This window comes from Argentina anserina, chromosome 2, assembly GCF_933775445.1.
Source record: "Argentina anserina chromosome 2, drPotAnse1.1, whole genome shotgun sequence".
Classification (NCBI taxonomy): Eukaryota; Viridiplantae; Streptophyta; class Magnoliopsida; order Rosales; family Rosaceae; genus Argentina; species Argentina anserina.
Window position 1 is genome coordinate 26768207 of NC_065873.1, and position 21674 is coordinate 26789880.

General features: G+C 40.2%; 7 protein-coding genes and 1 non-coding gene across 9 annotated transcripts; 6 read left to right on the forward strand and 2 right to left on the reverse strand.

Moving 5' to 3' along the window:
* Window positions 1–3048: 3048 nt before the first annotated feature.
* LOC126783608 (abscisic acid 8'-hydroxylase CYP707A1-like) lies at window positions 3049–6308 on the forward strand. Its single transcript, XM_050509109.1, has 9 exons — window positions 3049–3326; window positions 3449–3773; window positions 4200–4349; window positions 4568–4816; window positions 4968–5060; window positions 5153–5231; window positions 5514–5620; window positions 5716–5834; window positions 5929–6308. The coding sequence occupies exons 1-9, from the start codon at window positions 3106–3108 to the stop codon at window positions 6050–6052; spliced, it is 1467 nt and encodes a 488-aa protein (XP_050365066.1). The 5' UTR covers window positions 3049–3105; the 3' UTR covers window positions 6053–6308.
* A 325-nt stretch (window positions 6309–6633) lies between these two features.
* LOC126783615 (thioredoxin-like 4, chloroplastic) lies at window positions 6634–7612 on the reverse strand. The gene is given in 3 exon segments (XM_050509116.1): window positions 6634–6810; window positions 7060–7347; window positions 7349–7612. Coding segments are annotated over 3 exon segments (678 nt in total). The 3' UTR covers window positions 6634–6684.
* A 388-nt stretch (window positions 7613–8000) lies between these two features.
* Window positions 8001–8987, forward strand: LOC126783616 (sterol carrier protein 2). The gene is made up of 3 exons (XM_050509117.1): window positions 8001–8379; window positions 8462–8522; window positions 8627–8987. Exons 1-3 carry the CDS (start codon window positions 8269–8271, stop codon window positions 8800–8802), a joined length of 348 nt encoding a protein of 115 aa, XP_050365074.1. The 5' UTR covers window positions 8001–8268; the 3' UTR covers window positions 8803–8987.
* Window positions 8988–9171: 184 nt separating this feature from the next.
* On the forward strand, window positions 9172–9244 carry TRNAK-CUU (transfer RNA lysine (anticodon CUU)). Its single transcript has one exon. It is a non-coding gene; the product is annotated as a tRNA-Lys (tRNA).
* A 67-nt stretch (window positions 9245–9311) lies between these two features.
* Window positions 9312–11360, forward strand: LOC126783605 (pentatricopeptide repeat-containing protein At2g04860-like). The gene is given in 9 exon segments (XM_050509105.1): window positions 9312–9331; window positions 9333–9624; window positions 9626–9686; window positions 9689–9865; window positions 9868–10502; window positions 10504–10599; window positions 10602–11137; window positions 11139–11170; window positions 11173–11360. Coding segments are annotated over 9 exon segments (2037 nt in total).
* Window positions 11361–11448: 88 nt separating this feature from the next.
* On the forward strand, window positions 11449–14308 carry LOC126783606 (protein CYPRO4). Its single transcript, XM_050509106.1, has 2 exons — window positions 11449–13216; window positions 13727–14308. Exons 1-2 carry the CDS (start codon window positions 11588–11590, stop codon window positions 14006–14008), a joined length of 1911 nt encoding a protein of 636 aa, XP_050365063.1. The 5' UTR covers window positions 11449–11587; the 3' UTR covers window positions 14009–14308.
* Window positions 14309–14450: 142 nt separating this feature from the next.
* LOC126783613 (photosystem I chlorophyll a/b-binding protein 5, chloroplastic) lies at window positions 14451–16064 on the forward strand. Its single transcript, XM_050509113.1, has 6 exons — window positions 14451–14685; window positions 14797–14929; window positions 15213–15325; window positions 15446–15550; window positions 15648–15736; window positions 15814–16064. Exons 1-6 carry the CDS (start codon window positions 14471–14473, stop codon window positions 15954–15956), a joined length of 798 nt encoding a protein of 265 aa, XP_050365070.1. The 5' UTR covers window positions 14451–14470; the 3' UTR covers window positions 15957–16064.
* A 4-nt stretch (window positions 16065–16068) lies between these two features.
* On the reverse strand, window positions 16069–20771 carry LOC126783604 (protein WEAK CHLOROPLAST MOVEMENT UNDER BLUE LIGHT 1-like). 2 transcript variants are annotated; one of them, XM_050509102.1, is made up of 4 exons: window positions 20607–20771; window positions 20432–20483; window positions 18505–19372; window positions 16069–18327 (listed from the first exon to the last, which is right to left on the reverse strand). In XM_050509102.1, the coding sequence occupies exons 3-4, from the start codon at window positions 19336–19338 to the stop codon at window positions 16444–16446; spliced, it is 2718 nt and encodes a 905-aa protein (XP_050365059.1). In that variant the 5' UTR covers window positions 19339–19372; window positions 20432–20483; window positions 20607–20771; the 3' UTR covers window positions 16069–16443. The 2 variants fall into 2 exon arrangements, with proteins under 2 accessions (XP_050365059.1, XP_050365060.1); XM_050509103.1 differs by having other exon boundaries at window positions 18505–19392.
* Window positions 20772–21674: the final 903 nt, after the last annotated feature.

A 21674-nucleotide genomic window follows, 5' to 3' on the forward strand; every position in this document is an offset into this window, starting at 1 on the left:
AAATCACTATTTTGAACAAAAGGATCCCATGTCATGTTCATTACTTCGTTATATGGAACAATATGTCCCCTTAATTTACCCTCAATCCATTTGAATGGAAACGTTTACAATTAGCTAGCTAGGGTGATGAAAGTCATGCATCGAGAAAACACATGCAAGTGATCGACATCGGTGGTTAACTATCGACCAATTGTAGGACAAATGAGATAAGTATATATCAACATTGCCCAAGGTGCTTGGTTACGTATCAACAATCAGTGTTATACACTCCACTCGTATAAACGTATCGATCAACTTAGTATAGCTAAGATGACAATATAAGTATCCATTCAATAGGTTGTATGTCTAATACTAAAAGTATTCGACGGCGATAATCATTGGAGAGCATATATATATATATATATATCGAGAGAGAATGTCTGTAATGCACTAAAAGTGCAGACGTTAGTGAGGACATCGCATCTTCCGGCCACCGGCGACGCAGAAGGTATTGACCAATGGCGGACCTAGAGGGGGGCAAATGGGGGCTCATGCCCCCACTAATTTTTGGAATGTAGTAATTTTGAGTGATGTCTTAACTAAATATAAAAAATTAGTCCAAATATTAACAAATATGCCCCATATAAATTTAAAATACATACTACATGTCAATATGCCCCCTACATAAAATAATTTCCTTGATCCGCCACTGGAGTTTATGAAAAATTTACAAATTTCAGCCACCGTGGGTGGGCGAAAGAGCTCAAGCTAGCACAAACATGAGTGTCGGGAAGGGGGAACACGGCCGACACCTTCCACACCATCGTTGTGTGTCACCGGTGGCCAGAAGCGGCGATGTGCGCACCACTCTCGATCCTCTATATATATATATATATATTCTACGTACTAAGGTGCACTTCCGCCAATATAACTTGTCACTTGTGTTTCTAGTTCTTCAAATTTGTTAGTGTTGATTGTTGCTTCAGTCTGGGGCATGCATATATTGTGTAGTAGCATCCAGCTCAGCCTCTCCAAGCTACCAGATCGGATCATTTTCCTGGTCCTCCTTGATTCTCCGGATCCTCTCTGCTTCCATGGCCATGGAAATCTGGGACCCATCGAACCGAGTAAAACACACCATGTTTAGCTTTTAACTATTGTTATTGAGTACGTTAATATGCGGCATAACCTGTTGGCTACATTGTTTTGATCGGTGGATGTAGGATGATCTAGCGTGCATGGTTTTAATAAGTATTTTTGGTTTGGATTTAGTAATAATTAAGGAACATTATTCTACACACCAAGGTTCAAGTTAACTATGCAACATTAGTTATTAATTATTTAATCATCAATTCAAATGGGAGTGATATTTGACATGTAAGTGAAAATGAAGTTAACTGAAAAGAAAATTACAGTATTGGACAATCTCGATAAGCATGATAAGCAATAATGAAAGGAAAAATGCAAAAACAAGGCCAAAAAATTAGCCATGTATCCCCACCAATAATATTGATACAAATTATTCACGTACTGTTTCTCTAGCCATTTCAAGCAAAAATCTCTATCATTTTTCAAGCCATTATGCATAACCTCTCCAAGGCTTAGCTAAAAAAATGAAGTATTATTTATTATTAGCTACAGCATGCACGTACTGTGGTGTTCATAAATCACCAGCAAACTGGTTTCTGGTTCCCTTGATAGACTGAGGTAGTTAATTGATGCGAATTTAGAGTCAACACTCAACAGAAAATGCTAGCGGTTCATGGAAGGAAATTAATTATTGAGAGGACGGTGCCGCCGTGCCGGTAGTTGTCAATCGTCATTGCCTTTCTTAACTACCAAGGAGTATGCAACGTCCATTTTTTCAAAGCTAAAAATCCTCCAGTTACATCAAGATTTGAAATCTTAAGATTTCTATAGTTGACTAGTTACAAACTCAGAGCGGGCATTCTACAGATTGAAGTGGACACTCGATCTTGATTACCTAGAACATTTCCGAATACCCTTTCATAAATTGGATTAAAAACAAGTCACAGATATGATTTGCCTTCAATTGCCCCCATATCTAGTCATATCAATAAACCTTGCTGGTCTGTTATATTAAGTGTCAGTGTGAATTCGCTCTCTCTCTCTCTCTCTCTCTCTCTCTCTCTCTCTCTCTCTCTTAAATTTGCAATTAGTACGTGTTTGCCACTTTGTCAATGCATCAAATGCACCAACATATAAGATACATGCTATTATTTAAAATAGATGAATTCGGATTTCGATTTAACATTTTCATGTGATCGTGATCTCTATAACATTTTCCTCACCAAACTGCTCAACTACGTACAGAAGATACATTAGTTAATTTATTATACATCAATATATGTTATATATCCTATATCAAACGGTTGACAACAAATATTATTTTTCTAACTACACTCACAAAATAATATCGACCGTCGGATTTGAGATGTATAACATACATTGATGTATACTAGAATTTTCCAACCTCTATTTGTTATATTCAATCTTTACACTTTTTTCTTCTTCATCACCTTAAGTCCTTAAATGCAAATCACATGTAGCCTTACGTAGCAACAGTTTTAGTGGATAAGCATCTACTATCAAATTCATCTCAGCCTTCTTTGAAACCGCTGAAAAGAGGGATCCATTCATGTACTGATGCACAGATCTGTAACAGAGTACCGTAACTACGTCACTCATCCAACACTTGGCATCTGAAAATCTACTAAGTCCATGTCAAACCTGGTTTGCTATATGTCAAACTTCTTAAATTTGTTAACTTCTCAAACAACATTAAGTATCGTATCTTTACTAAGAGAACATATAATCCTAATATTTGGCTGCAGATTCTATCCTAATTTTCCGATGAATATATTTGACATCACGAACCTGACTAATTCTTTCCCAAACCTAAAATACCATATACGCACGTCACAAATCTCAGGGTGACACGTGTCCCGTATGTTTTTTTTCAGTGTCTGCTTCGCTCTATATAAGGGAGCCTCCTTCCCCCTCTCGCAGTGTCTCACCGAAGCATCGAAATCATTTCATTGGTTTTCTTTTACTACAAAACTTTCACTCTCTATTCCACAGTCACTCGCACCCAGAATTTTATAGATGGTCGTAGTTTTCACATACGCTTTCGTTTCTTTCTTATCCCTTATCTTCTCGTACATTTTCATGAAGGGAAACAAGGGAGGAGAAGAAGAGCCCCATGATCATGGTCATGAGAGTAGGGCTCAGCTCCCTCCAGGTTCATTTGGCTGGCCTTATATCGGAGAGACTCTTCAGCTCTATTCTCAGGACCCAAACACTTTCTTCTCTACCAGACAGAAAAGGTATACATAAGTACAAGTCATTGCTGCAAGCTTTCTTGCTCTTTCTGGCTGGTTTTTATCAATTCTGTCTTGTACAGTTTATGATTCTAATAACATATATGGGGCTCCCTGTGGATTCATAGGTATGGGAAAATATTTAAAACCCATATACTTGGATCTCCATGTGTGATGCTGGCGAGCCCGGAGGCTGCAAAGTTTGTATTGGTTACTCATGCTCACTTGTTCAAGCCCACCTATCCTAAAAGCAAAGAGGGTCTGATTGGTCCCTCCGCATTATTTTTCCACCAAGGAGATTACCATATCAGACTGAGGAAGCTTGTTCAGGGATCACTTAGCCTTGATGCTATTCGGAATTTGGTGCCGCATATTCATTCCACGGCGGCCTCTGTGACCTCGGAGTCATGGGGCAACGGGAAAGTCATCAACACCTTCCATGAGATGAAGAAGGTGTGTAAACTGATGGTCTAGACACAGGTTTGGATTGGAAGTATATGGAAAGTCTGGACTGTTTCACAAAACGGTCTTCATATATATATATATATATATATATATATATATTAAATTGCCATTCTGTCAATTACAACGTCTCATTAGGTGTTTAGTTGGCACTCATTGCCTCTGGTATCAAATTGACACTTCTCGTGTGTTATTCACCATAGAGAAACTTGGAGCATGCATAACGCATACGTGGAAGCTGACAGCTTTGTAGTTCCATATGTGACACCAACTTAGAATATGCGAAGAAAATAGTTTTCATATTAGTAGATGCAAAGTTTTTTTTTTCCTTAAAAAGAGTCGATATGAACAACACAAAGAAAAATTTATATATATATTGTTCATAATCATGACAGAAAGTTTGTTTTGTCATTGCAGCTTTCTTTTGAAGTTGGAATACTAGCAATTTTTGGCCATTTGGAGACCCGTTATAAAGATGAACTCAAGACTAACTACATGATATTGGAAAAAGGCTACAATTCATTTCCCACAAACATTCCTGGAACACCATACAGAAAGGCTTTGCTGGTGAGTTGATTATGATTTGCATTTGATCGAGTAATGTTTTCTTGCTATATAACTTTTGTATCAATTCAATCTGTTGCGACATATTTCATAGTAAAAAAAAAAATTACAATAAGTTACCAAACATGCAGTCTCACTATATATAACATAACAAACTGTGGAATACTCGCACCTTTTCTCGTAAGTTCTCCTCGATCTCATTATTCCCAACTGTGTTTTAGGCGAGGAAGAGACTTGGACACATTCTCGGTGACATTATTCATGACAGAAAGGAGAAGAGATTACCTAAAAAGAATCTCTTGGGATGTTTGCTGAGCTCAATAAACGAAGGAGGGGAAGTTTTGAGTGATGACCAAATCGCAGACAACATAATAGGAGTGCTCTTTGCTGCTCAAGATACCACTGCCAGTGTCATGACCTGGATTACCAAGTACCTCCACGACGACCCCAAAATTCTAGAAGCTGTCAAGGTATATGTCATATATGGACGTTGGCTTCATCACATCAAGTTATATATTGTTGAAAGCTCAAACTTGCTGTCTGGCTCTTCAAATTAAATTCATGAAAATTAAGTAAATCGAATTCATATATCTTAGTGTTAACTAGCTGCTTAATTTTCAGGCCGAACAAAATGTAATTCGCTTATCAAATGAACAAGCAGGTAACCAACCATTGAGTTGGGCACAGACTAGAAGCATGCCAATTAGTTATAAGGTACATACGCTAACACATGCATTGTCTTCCATATACCTTTACCTAAACTAAGACAGTAACGCACTAATGTTGTCTGCTATATATCATCTCAGGTTGTGTTGGAGAGTTTGAGAATGGCAAGCGTTATATCGTTCCTCTTTAGGGAGGCTGTGGTTGATGTCGAATACAAAGGTAACCGGAGGACTAAATAGGAGTATATTGTGTCTTTCTTTTCCAGCGTTGAATGGTAAAATGAAATACATGATTTATAAACAAAGTAAAATTTGTGAGTCACGCATCAGTTTAAATTTTCACATCACACTGTTCTCAGAATCATGAATTCATGATCACTGCCATGAGGAATGTGGGGCTTTAGATCATCTTATAAATAAGCAAGAATGCATTATTTCTATCCCAGCAACAGAGAAAAATGAGGTGTAGATGTATGATTGGCCTTGGAAATTGTGGCTGCAGGTTACTTGATTCCAAAAGGTTGGAGAGTGATGCCTTTGTTCAGGAACATTCATCATAATCCTGAATTCTTCACCGACCCTCAGAAATTCGCTCTTTCTAGATTCGAGGTATGGACGGTACAGTGCTACCCTTTCCCTATCTTTAGGAGTTGCTGTCATGGCCAATATAAGAGAGAGACTGATAATTGACATATCTAACTTAGGTTGCACCAAAGCCAAATACATTCATGCCATTTGGCAGTGGAGTTCATGCTTGTCCAGGAAATGAGCTTGCTAAGCTGGAATTACTGATTATGATCCACCATTTAGTTACCAAATTCAGGTATGTTTTATACAAGTCTTGAAAACTATGTTTTATTTGAGCTAAGAGGAATTTTATGTATAAGTGAAATTTTGTTATTGTTTCTGTTTTGCAGGTGGGAAATTGTGGGATCCCAAAGCGGGACTGAGTATAGTCCATTTCCTGTGCCTCTGAATGGATTACCGGTAAAACTTTGGAAGTTAGAATACGACATGGCTCTCCATCCCTCCCCAAATTAACCTCATCTAGCTTCTTCTCACATTCCATATTCTACTAGGCCAAGGCATTTTTCATCTGTATTCTCTCTGTTTGCTCCCATCCTAATATTGCCGGGGGGTAGTAAGATGCCCTTCATTTATTTTCTAATATTGCCGGGGGGTAGTAAGATGCCCTTCATTTATTTTCTTTTCGTCCCAAAATTTTGGTGTTGCAATTAATCCTTGTCATTCTAGAGGTGTATTGATCTTTTATTCGAAAAAGAAGTGTACTGTCTCTCTATCGTTCCCCAAATATGAACTTCATGGTAATTGAGACCACAGATTTTGATAAACTACTCACAGTTCAAACATCTGCGACTGCACATGCATCAATCTGACCTCTACAAGAACATACATCAAACTTCAAAGCTAAAAATGGGAAAACTATGTAAGTAAGAAATAAATGAACTCGTTTAAGAAGGTTTTATTACTTATAAGTGAGAACACAGTATACTTTAGCTAGCATCATCAATATATATATATATATATATATATATATATATATATATATTGTACGGGTTGGTCCGAAAGCACTATCAATCATCATTTTATATGTCTGGAGATCACTGTAAATTCACAAATTCAAGTCTGTAGACATGCAAAACTGCATTAGTTCAAATCAATTCAGATGTTGGAGGAGATGTGTATTTACGAATTGCCGCAATGATCCTCTCCTTGTCTCTAGTCGGAAATGCTTCCAGAAGGACACCATCTCTATAGAAATGGAAGAGGGGCACCGTCTGCAATGTTCCGTATATCATCTTAAATTAATTAGCAAGCAGTATGTTATAAAAAGATAGATACACAGAGTCGATCAGTATATACACTGATGCTGTAAACATTACATGTTGACCGTAAAGAAATGAAATTCTAAGCCACTTGTGCAAGTTACAATTAAGTTTCCTCAATAGATGAGGTCTAGTACAACATCATTGCACCCCAGGACCCAGGTTATACGATTATGAAGAGTTATTACCAGAGGAAGTTACCTTAATTCTAAGCCGGTCTGCAACCTCGGATTGTTCATCATACTCATCAATTACCTGCAGCAAATTCCTTTAGAATTATGTATTGAGCTGCAAAAAGAAAGTTTAACAACTGCGGATGGAAATTAAATAAGATACTTCACCAGCCCTCTTGCATAACTTTGAAAACCCTTGCTCTATGTACTTACAACTTCCACACGAAGTGCGATAAAAATCTACAACAACTAAAGAATTCCTTTCTTTGGCTGTATCAAGAATTTTGAAGAATTCCTCATCAGTATAAAACTCTCTTAACACATTCAACTGGACAAAGATCATCGTCTTCATCAGACAATTCTCCCTGATTTTCATCAGCCACTCTGATTTTCTTCATAGCACGGAACCCATGGCAAAACTTTGAAACTTCCCAACCTGTAATTTTCATTCTAGGGCATAATCTGAAATGTGTTCTATCAGGGAATGAGATGGGAATTTCATATGGACTTCTGATGATTGGTTTTGATCCAAAATTTAATGAGGCCTCAGCCTTGCTATAAAGAACAATCTGTCTTTGCATCAGAGAAAATGGCAATTGGCAAACCTCCAAAAACAACAATGCTATTAAACCTCCATTAGTGTATATTATGATTATTAGCATAACTAGCTCAACAAGAACTATTCCATTAGCAGCTGAACTAGAACTGAACCCGAATATGATTAGCGAACACTGAACAACTGACAGTTAACGATGGAAGACTCCAAATGCAGAGACATGAACTAAAAGCTGATTAGAACTTGGCTTACCTCAGAAACTTGAGGATCCTGTTTGCCATATTTCAACTCTGAAAATGCTACGAATCACACGAGGACACGACACCACTATATCAGCTATCTCCAACTGACACTCGTTTAGTTTCTTAATCATTGCATCCACTGGGGGACCAAAGCCCAATAAAACATAACCTGGGCCGTGCTCAGCTGAGGCGAGCCCAGGGTCTGTGACGTCAGACAAGAAACCAGGAAATTCATGGGGCGTGGTTGGTATGCGTGGCTGATCCGTCATCTCATCTCTGCTTAATCCACATTTAGTTCGCGCTTGATTTATATATACCGCTATTAAATTCCATTTTTGTATCGCCGAAACCAACCAACCCACCCAGAGTGGACCAGTTATATCAAAACGACGTAGTTTTTGCTGTTGTCGTTGTCGTCGTCGTCGAAGAAGAAGCAGAGATGGGGAGCAAGGATGAGCTGAAGTCGGAGGCTCTGCTGGAGCAGATGAAACAGCACCTCGCCACCGACAAGAAGATCGGCCTCGTTTACCAGATCAACATCGCCCCCAAGGTAATATAAATCAAACAATCAGGGCTTTTTCCACCGTGTGATTTCCATTGTAAAGTCTGATCCTGACAGTTTGATTATGCAGAAAATTGGGTTCAATCAGGTGATTTACACCATTGATCTGAAGAGAGGGGAGGTCAAGAAAGGTTATAGAGTTATTCCGATTTTAATGGATTTGGCCTGTTTTGTTTGGGTAGTAAGTGAAGAATTCGATAGTAAATTGAAGGGGTGGGAATGTGAGTTTTTTCAGGTGCGTATGAAGGAGGAAAGGCGGATGCGGCGTTTTCGTTCAAGGATGATGATTTCGTGAAGATAGCGCTGGGGAAGATGAATCCTCAGATTGCTTTCATGAGGGGAGGTAAGGGCAGCATGAGTGCCGCTACCAAATTCACTCCCGACATTTTCCCCAAGCCTTCCAAGATGTGACTTGCATTTGTATCAGTTGCATTAGGAAAGAAGAGGGCTTTATTTACTTGAATCATAGGTAGAAATCCATTAGACCAAATCACCATACTGTTTCAATAAGCTGGAACTGCTTTTCATCTGTTTCTTGTGTCTGCAAATCTGCCTTCTGCCTCATTTTATGTTTAGCTAGCTATTTGTGTTGCGTATTGCTAATCATAATGTTGCATCGAACGAATTAATCATCGACTTTTTACGTTCATGTTCATATTTCTGTTTGTCGATAAAGTTGAGGAGTAGTTTCTCTCTTTGTTTAATCCAGCTCTCCATCCTGTCTTTCACTAAAAGAACCCACTCCAGTGAATTATCCTGTACTATTTAACTGAGCAATAAGCCCGTCTAGCTCAGTTGGTAGAGCGCAAGGCTCTTAACCTTGTGGTCGTGGGTTCGAGCCCCACGGTGGGCGTTTGCTTTTTGTTTTTTCACTCATTTTTCCCGCCGGTGAAGTCTGGCGCCAAAACCTGCAGCAGAATATGAACTTGGCCTATTCTATTGCTCTCTACAAAGCCAGCCCTTGTCTACTTCCATTCGCTTCTAAATTCTCACATTCAAACCAAAACCCCAAAGCAAGCGCTACTTCTTTTTCGCCACTTGTACGAGTACAACGTCAAACCCAATTATCTCACTTTCTCTTTGCTCCTCAAAGCCTGCACATCTTCTCCCTCATATTTTAATTCAGAAAATGCCGATATAGAAGTGAATCAGATTCATACCCACTTGGTAAAATCGGGTGTCGACCGGTATCTCTATGTGGGCACAGCTCTTCTTGATCTTTACATGAAACTCGGGCGGGGCGAGAAATGCTCAGAAGCTGTTCGATGATTTTCCTGAGGGAGATGCTGTCTCTTGGAATGCGGGGTTTTGAGAATTGGTCATCACTCCAAAGCATTAGAACTCTTTGTTCAAATGTGTAGAGAGGGATTTAGTCCGGACCATACGACTTTGGTTAGTTTGGTGCCGTCTTGCGGTAGGCATGAGTTGGCTTTCCAGGGTAAATCTGTTCATGGATTTGGAATTAAGGCTGGCCTTGTTTGGATTCGCAAGTAAAGAATGCACTTACCTCGATGTATGCGAAATGTGGAGATCTGGAAGCGGCAGAGGTCTTGTTTGAAGAGATTGGTGACAAAGGTGTGGATTCTTGGAATACTATGATCGGTGCTTATGACCGAAATGGTTGCTTTGATGAGGCAATGCGTGTGTTTAAACGAACGCGAGAGGAAAATGTGCATTGCAATCTGGTGACCATGGTGAGCCTTCTGTCGGCAAATGCTGATCCAGAGTCTGCTCATTGTCATGGCATTAAGACCGGTCTTGTAAGTAATGCTTCTGTGATTACTTCACTAATTTGTGAATACGCAACACACGGCAATACAGAATTCGGAGAACTGCTTTTCATTGCCGCAGCTTTGGTTTCTCTAACTGCACTAATTTCTGGTTATGCTGAGAGAGGTAAAATGGTTCAGGTGATTGAATGTTTTTCTGGCTTGCAGCAATTAGACATGAAAGTAGATGCAGTGGCTGCGGTTAGTATCCTCCATGGGATAAAGCACTCTGCTGACTTTGGGCTTGGACTTGCTTTTCATGGTTATGGATTGAAGACAGGGTTGGCCGCAGATTCTTTGGTTGTAAATGGGTTGATCAGCATGTACTCTCGGTCTGACAAGTTTAGAGTATGCGATCTCCTTATCCTATGAGACGCGTGAAAAACATGTGGTTACTTGGAATTCTTTGATATCAGGCTGCGTTCAAACTGGAAGGTCAAGTGAATGAGTGATGCCCTGGAGTTGTTATCTCAAATGCACATGTCTGGATGTAGTCCTGATTCCATTACTATCTCTAGTTTACTATCTGGTTGTTGCCAACTTGAGTACCTGAAATATGTGGAGGCACTTCATGCTTGTGTACTAAGAAGAAACTTTGAAGCAAAAGATTTTGTCGGAACCGCTCTTATATACTTGTACACCAAGTGCGGAAGAATAGAGAAGGCTGAAATTGCATTCAAGAGTATAAAAGAACCATGCTTGGTAACATGGAACTCAATGATCTCAGCTTATGGCTTATACGGGTTAGAACATAAAGCTCTTGCATGCTTCTCCGAAATGCAATAGCAAGGGCTGAAGCCTGATAAAATCACATTTTTAGCAATATTAGCTGTTTGTACACATGGAGTTCTTGTTCAGCAAGGAAAAACAGATTTCCAAATGATGAAGGGGAAGTTCAATATAAAGCCAGGTCTACAACACTGTGCTTGCATGGTCACTCTCTTAGGCCATGCTGGTTTGCTCGACGAGGCATTGATGTGATTTCGCGGTTTGGGGAGCTCTGCTGAATGCTTGAAGCTAGGGGAGTACATAGCCAAAAAGCTGTTCTTCTTAGACAGTAAAAACGGCGGCTTCCTCGTGCTGATGTCAAATCTCTGTGCAGCTAAAGGAAGGTGGGAAGACGTAGCAAGAGTGAGGGAGATGATGAGAGTGGCCGGAGGTGATGACTGTACAGGAATTAGTGTGATTGAGATGACTTGAGCAAGTGAACTGAAGTGATAACCCAAATGTGGGCTTTTAATGGGCTCATACAAGGCTGGTTCAGGCCCATATAGGAATGTACCTAATCTTTAGGTCACTTCATAAACCCTAAAAAGAAGCCAAAAAAACCGCAAAAGCGCTCCCATTTCAAAATTTGAACTTTGGTTCTCCCCAATAGTCATCTTCTTCCTCAGATCTTCAAGCCCTAATTTTCTTGAACTCTGAAAATGGGTGGAGCTCACAGCCGCGAAGATCTCGAGCTCATAGACTCAGACGAAGAAGAGGAGGAGAATTTCCAGGACGCCGAGGAGAAGATTCAGAGGTCGGCGGAGAAGGGGCCCAAAACGCCGGCGTCGGTGGACGACGTGGAGGCCAAGCTCAAGGCTTTGAAGCTGAAATACGCCTCAGCGTCGAAGCAGACTCCGAATCTGAAGAACGCGGTGAAGCTGTACCTCCACGTCGGCGGGAACACGCCGAAAGCGAAATGGGTAACCTCTGAGAAACTCACCTCGTACTGTTTTCGCAAGACGTGTAGAATGGAGGTTGGTGATGATGATGAAGAAGAAGAAGAAGAGGAGGAGGAGGATGAGGAGAGGGAGGATTCGTGGTGGGTGTTGAGGGTGGGGATGAAGATTAGGGTTAAGGTTGGGGCTGAGATGCAGTTGAAGATGTTTGGGAGGGAGCGGCGTGTCGATTTTGTAGCCCGGGGAGTTTGGGCCATGAAGTTCTTTACTGAGGAGGATTACAGGGTGTTTGTTGCTAAGTATACTGATTGTATGTTTGAGAATACTTATGGATACGAGGCAAATGAGCAGAATAAGGTGAAGGTGTATGGGAAGGATTTTATTGGGTGGGCAAAGCCGGAGGCGGCGGATGATTCTGTGTGGGAGGATGCTGAGGATAGTTTGGTGAGGAGTCCGGGGTCTGCAACCCCGGTGAGAGTGAATCAGGACTTGAGGGAGGAGTTTGAGGAGGCGGTGCACGTGGGTATACAGAGCTTGGCATTGGGCGCGTTGGAGAATAGTTTCCTTGTGGGAGACTCTGGCGTGCAGGTTGTTAAGAATTATAGTCATGGGATACAGGGGAAGGGTGTTTATGTTAATTTTGATGATGGGAGTTATGGGGGTGGGTCGAGTTTGGCGCGCTCCACGCCCAGGAAGGCTCTGCTGATGAGGGCTGAGACGAATATGCTGCTCATGAGTCCCATGAAAGAAGGGAAGCTGCATACGACGGGGCTTCATCAGTTTGACATTGAGACTGGAAAGGTTGTGACGGAGTGGAAGTTTGAAAAGGATGGGACTGATATTACAATGAAAGATATTGCTAATGACAGCAAGGGAGCTCAGTTGGATCCTTCAGGGTCTACATTCTTGGGATTGGATGATAACAGGCTTTGTCGCTGGGATATGCGTGATAGGAAAGGGATGGTTCAGGATCTTGCAAGTGCCAATACTCCTATTCTCAATTGGAACCAAGGGCATCAGTTCTCCAGAGGAACCAACTTTCAGTGCTTTGCTAGTACTGGTGATGGCTCGATTGTTGTCGGGTCTCTTGATGGAAAAATCAGGTTGTATTCGATCAATTCAATGAGGCAAGCCAAAACAGCTTTTCCTGGCCTTGGTTTTCCTATTACGCACGTAGATGTTACGTATGATGGAAAGTGGATTTTGGGAACAACTGACACCTGCTTGATCCTCATCTGTTCCTTGTTTATTGATAAGGATGGGAAGACAAAGACTGGCTTTGCTGGGCGTATGGGGAATAGGATTTCTGCCCCAAGGTTGTTGAAGCTGAATCCTTTGGATTCTCACCTGGCAGGTGCTAATAACAAGTTTCGCAATGCTCAGTTTTCTTGGGTAAGTCTAAGTTTGTGGGAGTTATAATCATTTGCTTGCTTCATTTCTTTCTCTATTTTGCTTATATAGCTTAATCTGCATGGCATTCCTTAGTATCAAGTAGCTGTTAGAGAAACTACATGTATGTCTTGGAGTCTATGGTGTCAGAAAATTTGGCGTGTGATTCCCCTTTCTTTTTCCCACAATAGAGGCGTGCATATGCCCGCTGTCAAGTTTAGATTCCAAAATGTCTTCTTTTTCAGCTTTTAGTTTGATGAATTTCTGCGTGTCTATTTTGTCATAAATCAGAACTAGTTCTTGGATCATTATTCTTTCATAGTTTCTAGTTGAATAGCTAGAACTTTTCTATTTCTTCTTGAAAAGTAAGCTTGAATTTATTGTTTCTTTATGTCTCTTATACAATCCATACACACAACATATCTTCTATGAACTCCAGTAACTGTTAGTTGTAAATTTCGTGAGTTTTTTTTAGTGCAGCATATAATTATATTTATTTTGCATATCATTCAGGTCACAGAGAATGGGAAGCAGGAGCGCCATTTGGTTGCAACTGTCGGAAAGTTTAGTGTGATTTGGAATTTCCAACAGGTGAAGGATGGGTCACATGAATGCTACCTAAATCAGGAGGGCTTGAAGAGCTGTTATTGTTATAAGATAGTCCTGAAAGATGATTCCATTGTTGATAGTCGCTTCATGCACGACAAGTTTGCAGTCACCGACTCACCTGAAGCCCCGCTTGTGATTGCAACCCCATTGAAAGTCAGCTCCTTCAGTATATCCAGTAGGCGATGATGTTCAGAGACATGACCCTTCATCTACTCTGAGCTTTCTTAGCTTGACTGATGAAGTTTTCAGTGCTTATTTTTAGGACTTCCTAATTGTATTTCACATGTTCTATGAGGGCATTGTGTTTAGGTAATTTCAGTATGGAATGATGTCTAATTGCTGTTCCATTAGGAGATCCATTAATGTTAGTATTTGTCAAGTTCTTAACAGAACATGATATGCTGCGTTTAGCAGCCTAGTAGGGGACTCGAGAAAACTACAATGTATTAATTTGCTTCTCTATGGAAATTTCTAGCGTTCGTAGTATGATATTCTCCTTGGAGCCGTTTGATTGTTGCATCAAGATGGGGACATATCTTTCTTTTATTTTTCAAGTGGACCTCTTTTTTCAGTAATTATATATAGGTGAAATTTGTGGACCTGTTGTAATTTGGAAGGTGCTGTTGATAGAAAGATAGAGGAAGAAAAATGTCGGTTGCAGCAGGAGGAGCTTTCCTTGTGCAGCCATCTTCTCAAAGCTTTGCTTTGCATAAAAATATACAGAAACACTCGTTTGGTGCCAGAAACACATCTTTGCTTGTTAAACCAGGAAATGCTGCAGGTTTTGCGCGACACATGGTTCGTGCCCAGGTGCGCCCAACATGGCTTCCTGGGCTCGAGCCCCCAGCATATCTGGATGGAAGGTGAGTGTCCAAGATACTGGTTAGATTGGTTCCATTGTCTTCCTCTTTAGTTTTAACTTTTGAATAGAGGTTCATTCTCTGTCTGGAGGGGCTATTTTTTCTTTATAATAGCTTGGCTGGGGATTTCGGGTTTGACCCTCTTGGGCTTGGAGAGGATCCGGAAAGCTTGAGGTGGTATGTGCAGGCAGAGCTGGTTCATTGTCGCTTTGCAATGCTTGGAGTTGCAGGAATCCTCCTAACAGATGTCAGTAAATCCAAACCAATAGTTTAGTTTGCATTCTTTATGGCTTAGTAAAATCCAAATGGCTTCCTGTTTATTTCTGACTATTGGATTTTCATTAATATCAACCACATATTGTAGATAGAACGTTTGAGGCTTTATCCAGGATATGGATTTGATATGTCGCGTTAGTTTAAGCAAATATTAACACAGTAAATTAAAAAGAAGCTGCACTCTTTTTCTTCATTTCAATCAATGAAAGCCATTTTCTTGCAATGCTGATGATCTATAAAATACTATGTTGCAGTTACTGCGTGTAACAGGAGTTCTCAGTATCCCAGTTTGGTACAGTGCAGGGGCAGTTAAATTTGGATTTGCCAATACAGAAACTTTGATCATTGTGCAGTTCCTTCTAATGGGGTAAATTATATCCTATTAATAAACCTTGCTCCCTTGATGATCTGCTGGTAAAAAAATTCTTCATCGGAGTTTGCATATAGTTTATTTAATTCCTGCATTCACCTATCCTGCTGTGGTTAGATTTGTTGAAACTAAAAGATACATGGATTTTGAGAATCCTGGATCCCAGGCGAAAGATGGATCGTTCTTCGGAATAGAAGCTGCATTGGAAGGCTTAGAACCCGGGTAATCTAACCTGACCGACTGAAAACCATGTTTACACATCTCCATTCTGGAGTTGGTGATATGTAAATCTTTACAATAACATGTCAATGATGAACAGGTATCCTGGTGGTCCATTGTTTAACCCTCTTGGTCTGGCAAAAGATATCAAGAATGCTCATGAGTGGAAGCTTAAAGAGATTAAGAATGGTGAGATGTGCTGTATTTTCTCTATTCAGAAGACAAAAACCATATTCCAATTCGTTTTTAAACTGTCATTGTTACAGGACGGCTCGCCATGGTAGCCATGCTCGGCATGTTTGTACAAGCTTCTGTTACTCATGCAGGACCTGTCGATAATCTTCTGTTGCACCTCTCGGATCCATGGCACAGGACTATTGTTCAGACCCTAGCTAACTCTGGCTCTTAAATGTAAACAGTAAACTGAATTTTTTTTTGTATGAGAATGTAAAATGATGAAACTTAAACTACAATTTTATGCTTGTAGGAAGGAAGAAACCATTAGCTTGCATGAATGTGAAAATGTGGCACTTTGTTGATACTCGAAGAGAAAACTCGGACCCAAATAATATTCATTACAGCAAACGCAACAAAAACTTTTACTTGAACTGACTTTTCATTTCCAAGCCTACTCATCACAAAATCACTCTTATTATCTCATCTCAGCTAAGCACCAACAACGACCTTATTGCCCCCAAACCCCAACCAGTCATACAATCCTTTATCATGAGCACAATTATCATCCCAAATCCCCATTCAACTTATCATACAAAAAATAATATACCAACATCATGTACAGTGAAGAAAATAAACCTGTAAGATCAAGTCCCGCATTTACAGTCACTCCGAGAGAAATCGCCCCGAGGAAACATGTAAACTCACAACAAAGATATGCACTAGTGTCCCCGTGCAGCTGAATTTTTTGCGTGCTTTCTTCTCGCCAAAAACATAAAAATTCGCGGGAAAAATGACTTCTTCTTCTTTCCACTCTTTACTTCTTGGGGGGATGGCTCACTTTCAGTGACATTTCCTGATGCATGCTTGGGACTTGAAGCATACTGATCATGTACTGCAGAGACAGGTGCCTGGTCGAAGCTTTTAGGATCTTTCATTCCCTCAAAACTAGGCCTGGGGCTTCTAGTGTTTACAGCAGCTTGACCAGGTTCTCCAATCTTTCGTTTTTGCTCGTGCTCTGCTCTCCACTTTCTCAACTCCTGTTCAACACCCAATTTTCCTTCCTTGGCCTTCTCAGCTTTCTCCATTGCCACCCTGAGTGCATCTTTTCTCGAAGCCATTTCCTTAGTCACTTGTTCCAACTTCTCCAAGCATCTCAGCTCAGACTCCTTGGCCGCCTCAATTTTGGAACTTGCAGCAGCAACTCTCGTGTTTGCCTGCTCCTCTGCCTCATGGGCACGCTTGCTGAGCTCATAATACTCCCCTATATTGAGTGTTACTCCAGGAGGTGAATCGGCATCAGCAGGGGTGGCTCTGGCTTGCTCACTCTCCTGCAGCGCTTTGATTGCTGCTAACGCCAACCTCTCAGAAGCCCTTGCAGCCTCTATTTCCTTTCCTGCTGCTAACAATCTACTCTGCACAGTACTTGCTCCAGCCTTTGCTTGATCTGCTTCTTCTTTTGCCTTACGCAGATCCTCATTAGCCACTTCAGCAAGTACCTTTGCCTGGTCGGCCTGTTGTGCCGCTTGTTGCAACTCTTTGGGTAGCTCCACCATCTTCTCTCTGGCATCTTTCTCCTTCATCTGAACTAGAGCTATTTCTGACCTAGTCCTGTCAAGTTCAGCCTCAAGAGACGCCACAGCCACTGATGCCATTCCTTCTCTTTGCCTGATGGCGGCAAGAGCCGATTTCTCACTTTCAAGTTCAGACTTCAATGCCGAGGCGGCTACCTTTAAGCAATTTACTTCAGCAATTGCTTTTTCTATGTTGAGCTTCACTTCCTCCAGCTCCTTTTTTGCTGAGGCAACTGCTGCTTGTATATCAGTATGAGTTTTCCTCTCTGGTCTTTCTTGCCCATCTTTATCTTGTCCTCCATCACTGTCGTTCTTGAATCTTGATTCCATATAAGCAGCTAATTCAGCTTTTAAATCAATAAGCAAAGCCGAGGCTGTGTCTAGTTTGGACTTAAGATCCTTAGCGGACAGAATTTGCTGGTGGAGTCTCTGAAGTTCCTCTTCTGCCTGCTTTATCTCCTTTTCCCAATGATGAGAATCTTGTTCCTTGGCCATGACTGCTCCAATTCTTTGTTCCTCCGCTTCCAAATGGGCAGCATGTGCAGACTCTAATGACTCCTTTGTGGCAATCAGTTCAATAGTAAGATCTTCAACTGTTTTCTCAACTTCTTTGGATGCGGCAATAGCCTCTTCAGCATTTTTGATAGCCATGTCTTTCTCGGTCACTAAAGATGCATATTCCTTGTGCAGTGCTTCCAGCTCTTCTTTTACAGATTTTAACTCTGTCACTGCAGTACTATGCCTCGCCTTGGCAACCTCAAGCTGTGCTTTGGCAGCCACACTGGCCTCATCAGCAATACCTTGCTCCATCTCTTCGACCCTTAGTTTGGCAAGTTCTGAGTCTTGTTTTGCCTGACTCTCTTCTGTTTGTGCTCTCTCCAGGTTAAGCTTCAATTCTTCAACAAGTCTCTTTGTGCTGTCCAGCTCCTTCAATACTTTTGTTTTCTCATCTTCAGCAATTTCAGATCGTCTCTGATACTCTGGGATCTCCTCCTGTGCTTTCTCCAGTTCTTGCTCCACAAGTTTGCGTCTCTGCATAGGTACACTTTCTGATAAGTAAATGGTGACACTAAAAGGGTGAAAACCGAAGTTACACACACACACACACACACACACAGATGTAATCAATAAGAAAAAAAAGAGACGACTTGAGAAAGTGGTGTTCTAGAGACTATCTAACAACAACAAAAAAAGGCAAAGAAAATATACCTCCACAGTTTGTATTCTATGGGCTTTCCAATCAACAATTCCTCCAAATTTGGAAACAGCTTCTTTAACTGATTCAAAAGGAGCAGTTGTATCAATAAGGCCTCTGCTCTTAGCACTGTTAGGAGAATCAAAACCTCCAGATTTTCTCGCAGACATGCTAGCATACTTTACACTGGGTGATAATACTACATTGTTCGCATAAGCCAGCTTAGCATTCTGAGGAGAAAAGGTGGCTTCAGATTTAGTAAATGCAGTTCTGGAGGTCTTTATATTGGGCAGAGAACGCCCAGTGGATGGCATTGCAACGTCAAAATTCTTAGCAACAGAATCTGCGGCAGTATTCAGTATAGTTGTCTCTGGCTTTTTGGCTCCAATAGTTGAGGTTGAGGCTGGAGTATCTGTTGGAAGATGTTGAATTTGTTGTAATAATGGATCAACATCTTTTGGACCAGACTCTTTCTTCACAGTATCTTGAGGAACCGTAACTGTTGAGGGTGAAGCCGTGGCATCTGTTGGAAGAGGCTGGTTTTGCTCTAGGGATGGGATATTTGAAGCATGTTCGGCAGTAGATAATTTACCATTTTCTACTATTAATGAGGTAGAGACTGGATTATCTGTTGGAAGTAGTTGATTTTGTGCCAGAGATGGGACATCAGAAGCACTTTGTGCAGCCTCTACTTTGGAATTCTCGTTCTTTAACAAATGACTGTCACTTTCAACTCTGTCAGGCTTTTCTGAGTTTGTAGGAGCACCTCTGCCAGAGTGATCACCGTGGTGGTTCGGTGAAGAGGATTGTAGGGGAGGAATTTCTTTAGCAACTTTGACATCCTCCATTCCAAGAACGTGGAAAGGAGTGAAATGAACGTATCTATAATCCAATAAAAGAAGCTGAATCAGAAAAAAGAAGGTAGATCAAAGTAAATGAAAGATTGTATGAAACTCCACCAATCTTGACATCTTCAGTCTCATTAATGCATAAACACACATACTCAAAGCTTTTGGCTATACAGAAGTCTATATACCATAAGTTACTTCTAGCATTAACAATACTAAGCGTCCACAAAGTTAACACTCACATGCTTGATCTACAAGCAATTTAATATAGTTATAAGAAAGAGGTAAATATATTCGTATACGACAAAACCAGTTTTTATGAAAATCATGCATCATAAACTATAACTATTATTCAGTTCTCAGCTCCAAATACAGAAATATGCAACCTAATCAATAAAGGTCTGTGAAATAAAACAGGTAGTCAACCCTAGTTACAGGGTTTGCTGATATTGGATTATTGACCAACACAACAGTTCAGAAACATCATGCCTATGATCCATTGTTAGCTACTATTTTAGAAACATCTACAAAACTAGTATCATCTTTGAATCAAAGGTGTGTACCCTGATAATTGCTCTCAGTTTGTAAATTATCAACAACCATCTCATTCCAACCTCAGAACTTGGATGACGAAGCTGTTGCTTTCCTAATAAATTCCTCCACTCAATCCAGATAACAGTGCAATACCAATACGACACGCAGAACAGCAATAAAACCATGTCCCAATTTACCAAAAATTGTTTTTATTCTTCAGGATTTCTGGTGTTCATCATTGACTTTCACTTCCAAAAACTATTAGCTAAAAATGATTAAACTCAAACTTCAAAGGCATAAAGAGCTGCATGGCTTCATATAGAAACAATCACCACAAACTTTACAACCAGCTCAAAAAAGAAAAACGAAAAAAATGATACCTTTATTTACTCAAGCGATTAGTTGTACAGAAAACTCAAACGCCAATGCGAACCAGATTCAAATTCCAAACCCGACAAGCTCAGAGGTTCAAATCACAAACTCAAACAAATACGGAAAGTTCGGAGCTACAAGCAAAACCAAAACCAGAAGAAAGAGAAAGGAGCGGAGGATTACTCACCTTGTATTAAACTAGAAAGGAGTGGATTGGAATCGACGATGATTAGAGACAGCTGAAAATAGCCAGAAACAAAAAAAAAACAAAAACACCGAAAATCAATTAAAATTAGCAAAACTCTTAAGCAGCGAAGAAACCGCAGCTAAAAATAGTAGAGAGATGAACAGTGGGAGCCTACCTTCTTCCTCCTCACACGGACTTCTCCATCAATCTCTCTCTTCTGGTCTCTATGTTATTTTTCACTTTTTATTTTAATTTTTAATGGAAAAATCAGTAATTAATATTTCGTGGGGAGTTCAAAGGCTGTGGTTTTCATGGAGTTGATTACTCTGTTCTGTTCTGTTTCTGGTTTTTGAGTTTGAGATTTTGACCAGGATCGGAAAGGGCGGGGGTTCGGCTTCGCTCAGCTGCCCTTTTTGGTCCGGCTCGCTAAGGAAATTTAGAGTAAAAGGAATTTTAAATTAAAGTATAGAGAAAAATGAAAATGATTGGAAGTTGTTTGTGTTTATATTAATGGAATTAAAGAAGAGTTTAGAAGAAGATAGGATACTCTAATGTTTCTTTAGAGAAAGTGCTTATGATTGTGTTTGGAAGTTTGCTTTACCATTATTCTTGTTGTGGATGGCAACTAAGTGGCATGCATCAAGCCATCAACATGTTTAGAATCATTATAGAAATATGAGTTTTATAGGCCATTTTAGCCTGATTTCTTTTTCTTTTTTTTTATGGTAAGAAACTACATTTGTCTACATTCAATTTTAAATTCACATAATTTTCATGAGAAATATTTAACTTTTTTGTTGTATAGAAACAACATTTAAACATGTTAATATTGCGCACTTAAACCTCTTGTAGAATTACTCATAGTTGAATTTATATATAATAGCAACTATACACATTAGACGAACCCTCCACATATTTGGAACATATGAAGATTTGAATGGTACATTTCAATCAAATTTCAATAAATGCAAAATGAATGAACATGTACAGAATTTCCAATACAACTTATAGGTAATAAATCAGAAGATTCAGACAAATAATAATAAAATCAGATGGATACAAAATAGATAAACTAAAGACGCCGGGGTCAGCGTGGGGGTCGTCTGAACTATTGACTTTCAGAGCCAACTCAATTGGAAAATGACTCATCTGACCTCCATAGTGCCACTCTCTGCTAAATAGTGGGTAATTGTGTACAAATCACGTGTTTATTACGCGGTTGACGTAAATTGCACGTGCTCAG

Bases quoted from the DNA above. Each gene is read 5' to 3' on its own strand.
- LOC126783608 (XM_050509109.1), top strand. From the start codon at position 3,106: ATGGTCGTAGTTTTCACATACGCTTTCGTTTCTTTCTTATCCCTTATC. The intron at 3,774-4,199 runs GTGTGTAAACTG...TTGTCATTGCAG, and splicing joins CCTTCCATGAGATGAAGAAG to CTTTCTTTTGAAGTTGGAAT. The intron at 4,817-4,967 runs GTATATGTCATA...CTTAATTTTCAG, and splicing joins AAATTCTAGAAGCTGTCAAG to GCCGAACAAAATGTAATTCG.
- LOC126783616 (XM_050509117.1), top strand. From the start codon at position 8,269: ATGGGGAGCAAGGATGAGCTGAAGTCGGAGGCTCTGCTGGAGCAGATG. The intron at 8,380-8,461 runs GTAATATAAATC...TTGATTATGCAG, and splicing joins AGATCAACATCGCCCCCAAG to AAAATTGGGTTCAATCAGGT. The intron at 8,523-8,626 runs GTTATAGAGTTA...GAGTTTTTTCAG, and splicing joins GAGAGGGGAGGTCAAGAAAG to GTGCGTATGAAGGAGGAAAG.
- LOC126783606 (XM_050509106.1), top strand. From the start codon at position 11,588: ATGGGTGGAGCTCACAGCCGCGAAGATCTCGAGCTCATAGACTCAGAC. The intron at 13,217-13,726 runs GTAAGTCTAAGT...CATATCATTCAG, and splicing joins GCAATGCTCAGTTTTCTTGG to GTCACAGAGAATGGGAAGCA.
- LOC126783613 (XM_050509113.1), top strand. From the start codon at position 14,471: ATGTCGGTTGCAGCAGGAGGAGCTTTCCTTGTGCAGCCATCTTCTCAA. The intron at 14,930-15,212 runs GTCAGTAAATCC...ACTATGTTGCAG, and splicing joins CAGGAATCCTCCTAACAGAT to TTACTGCGTGTAACAGGAGT. The intron at 15,326-15,445 runs GTAAATTATATC...TGCTGTGGTTAG, and splicing joins GTGCAGTTCCTTCTAATGGG to ATTTGTTGAAACTAAAAGAT.
- LOC126783604 (XM_050509102.1), bottom strand. From the start codon at position 19,338: ATGGAGGATGTCAAAGTTGCTAAAGAAATTCCTCCCCTACAATCCTCT. The intron at 18,328-18,504 runs GTATATTTTCTT...GTACCTATGCAG, and splicing joins ATAGAATACAAACTGTGGAG to AGACGCAAACTTGTGGAGCA.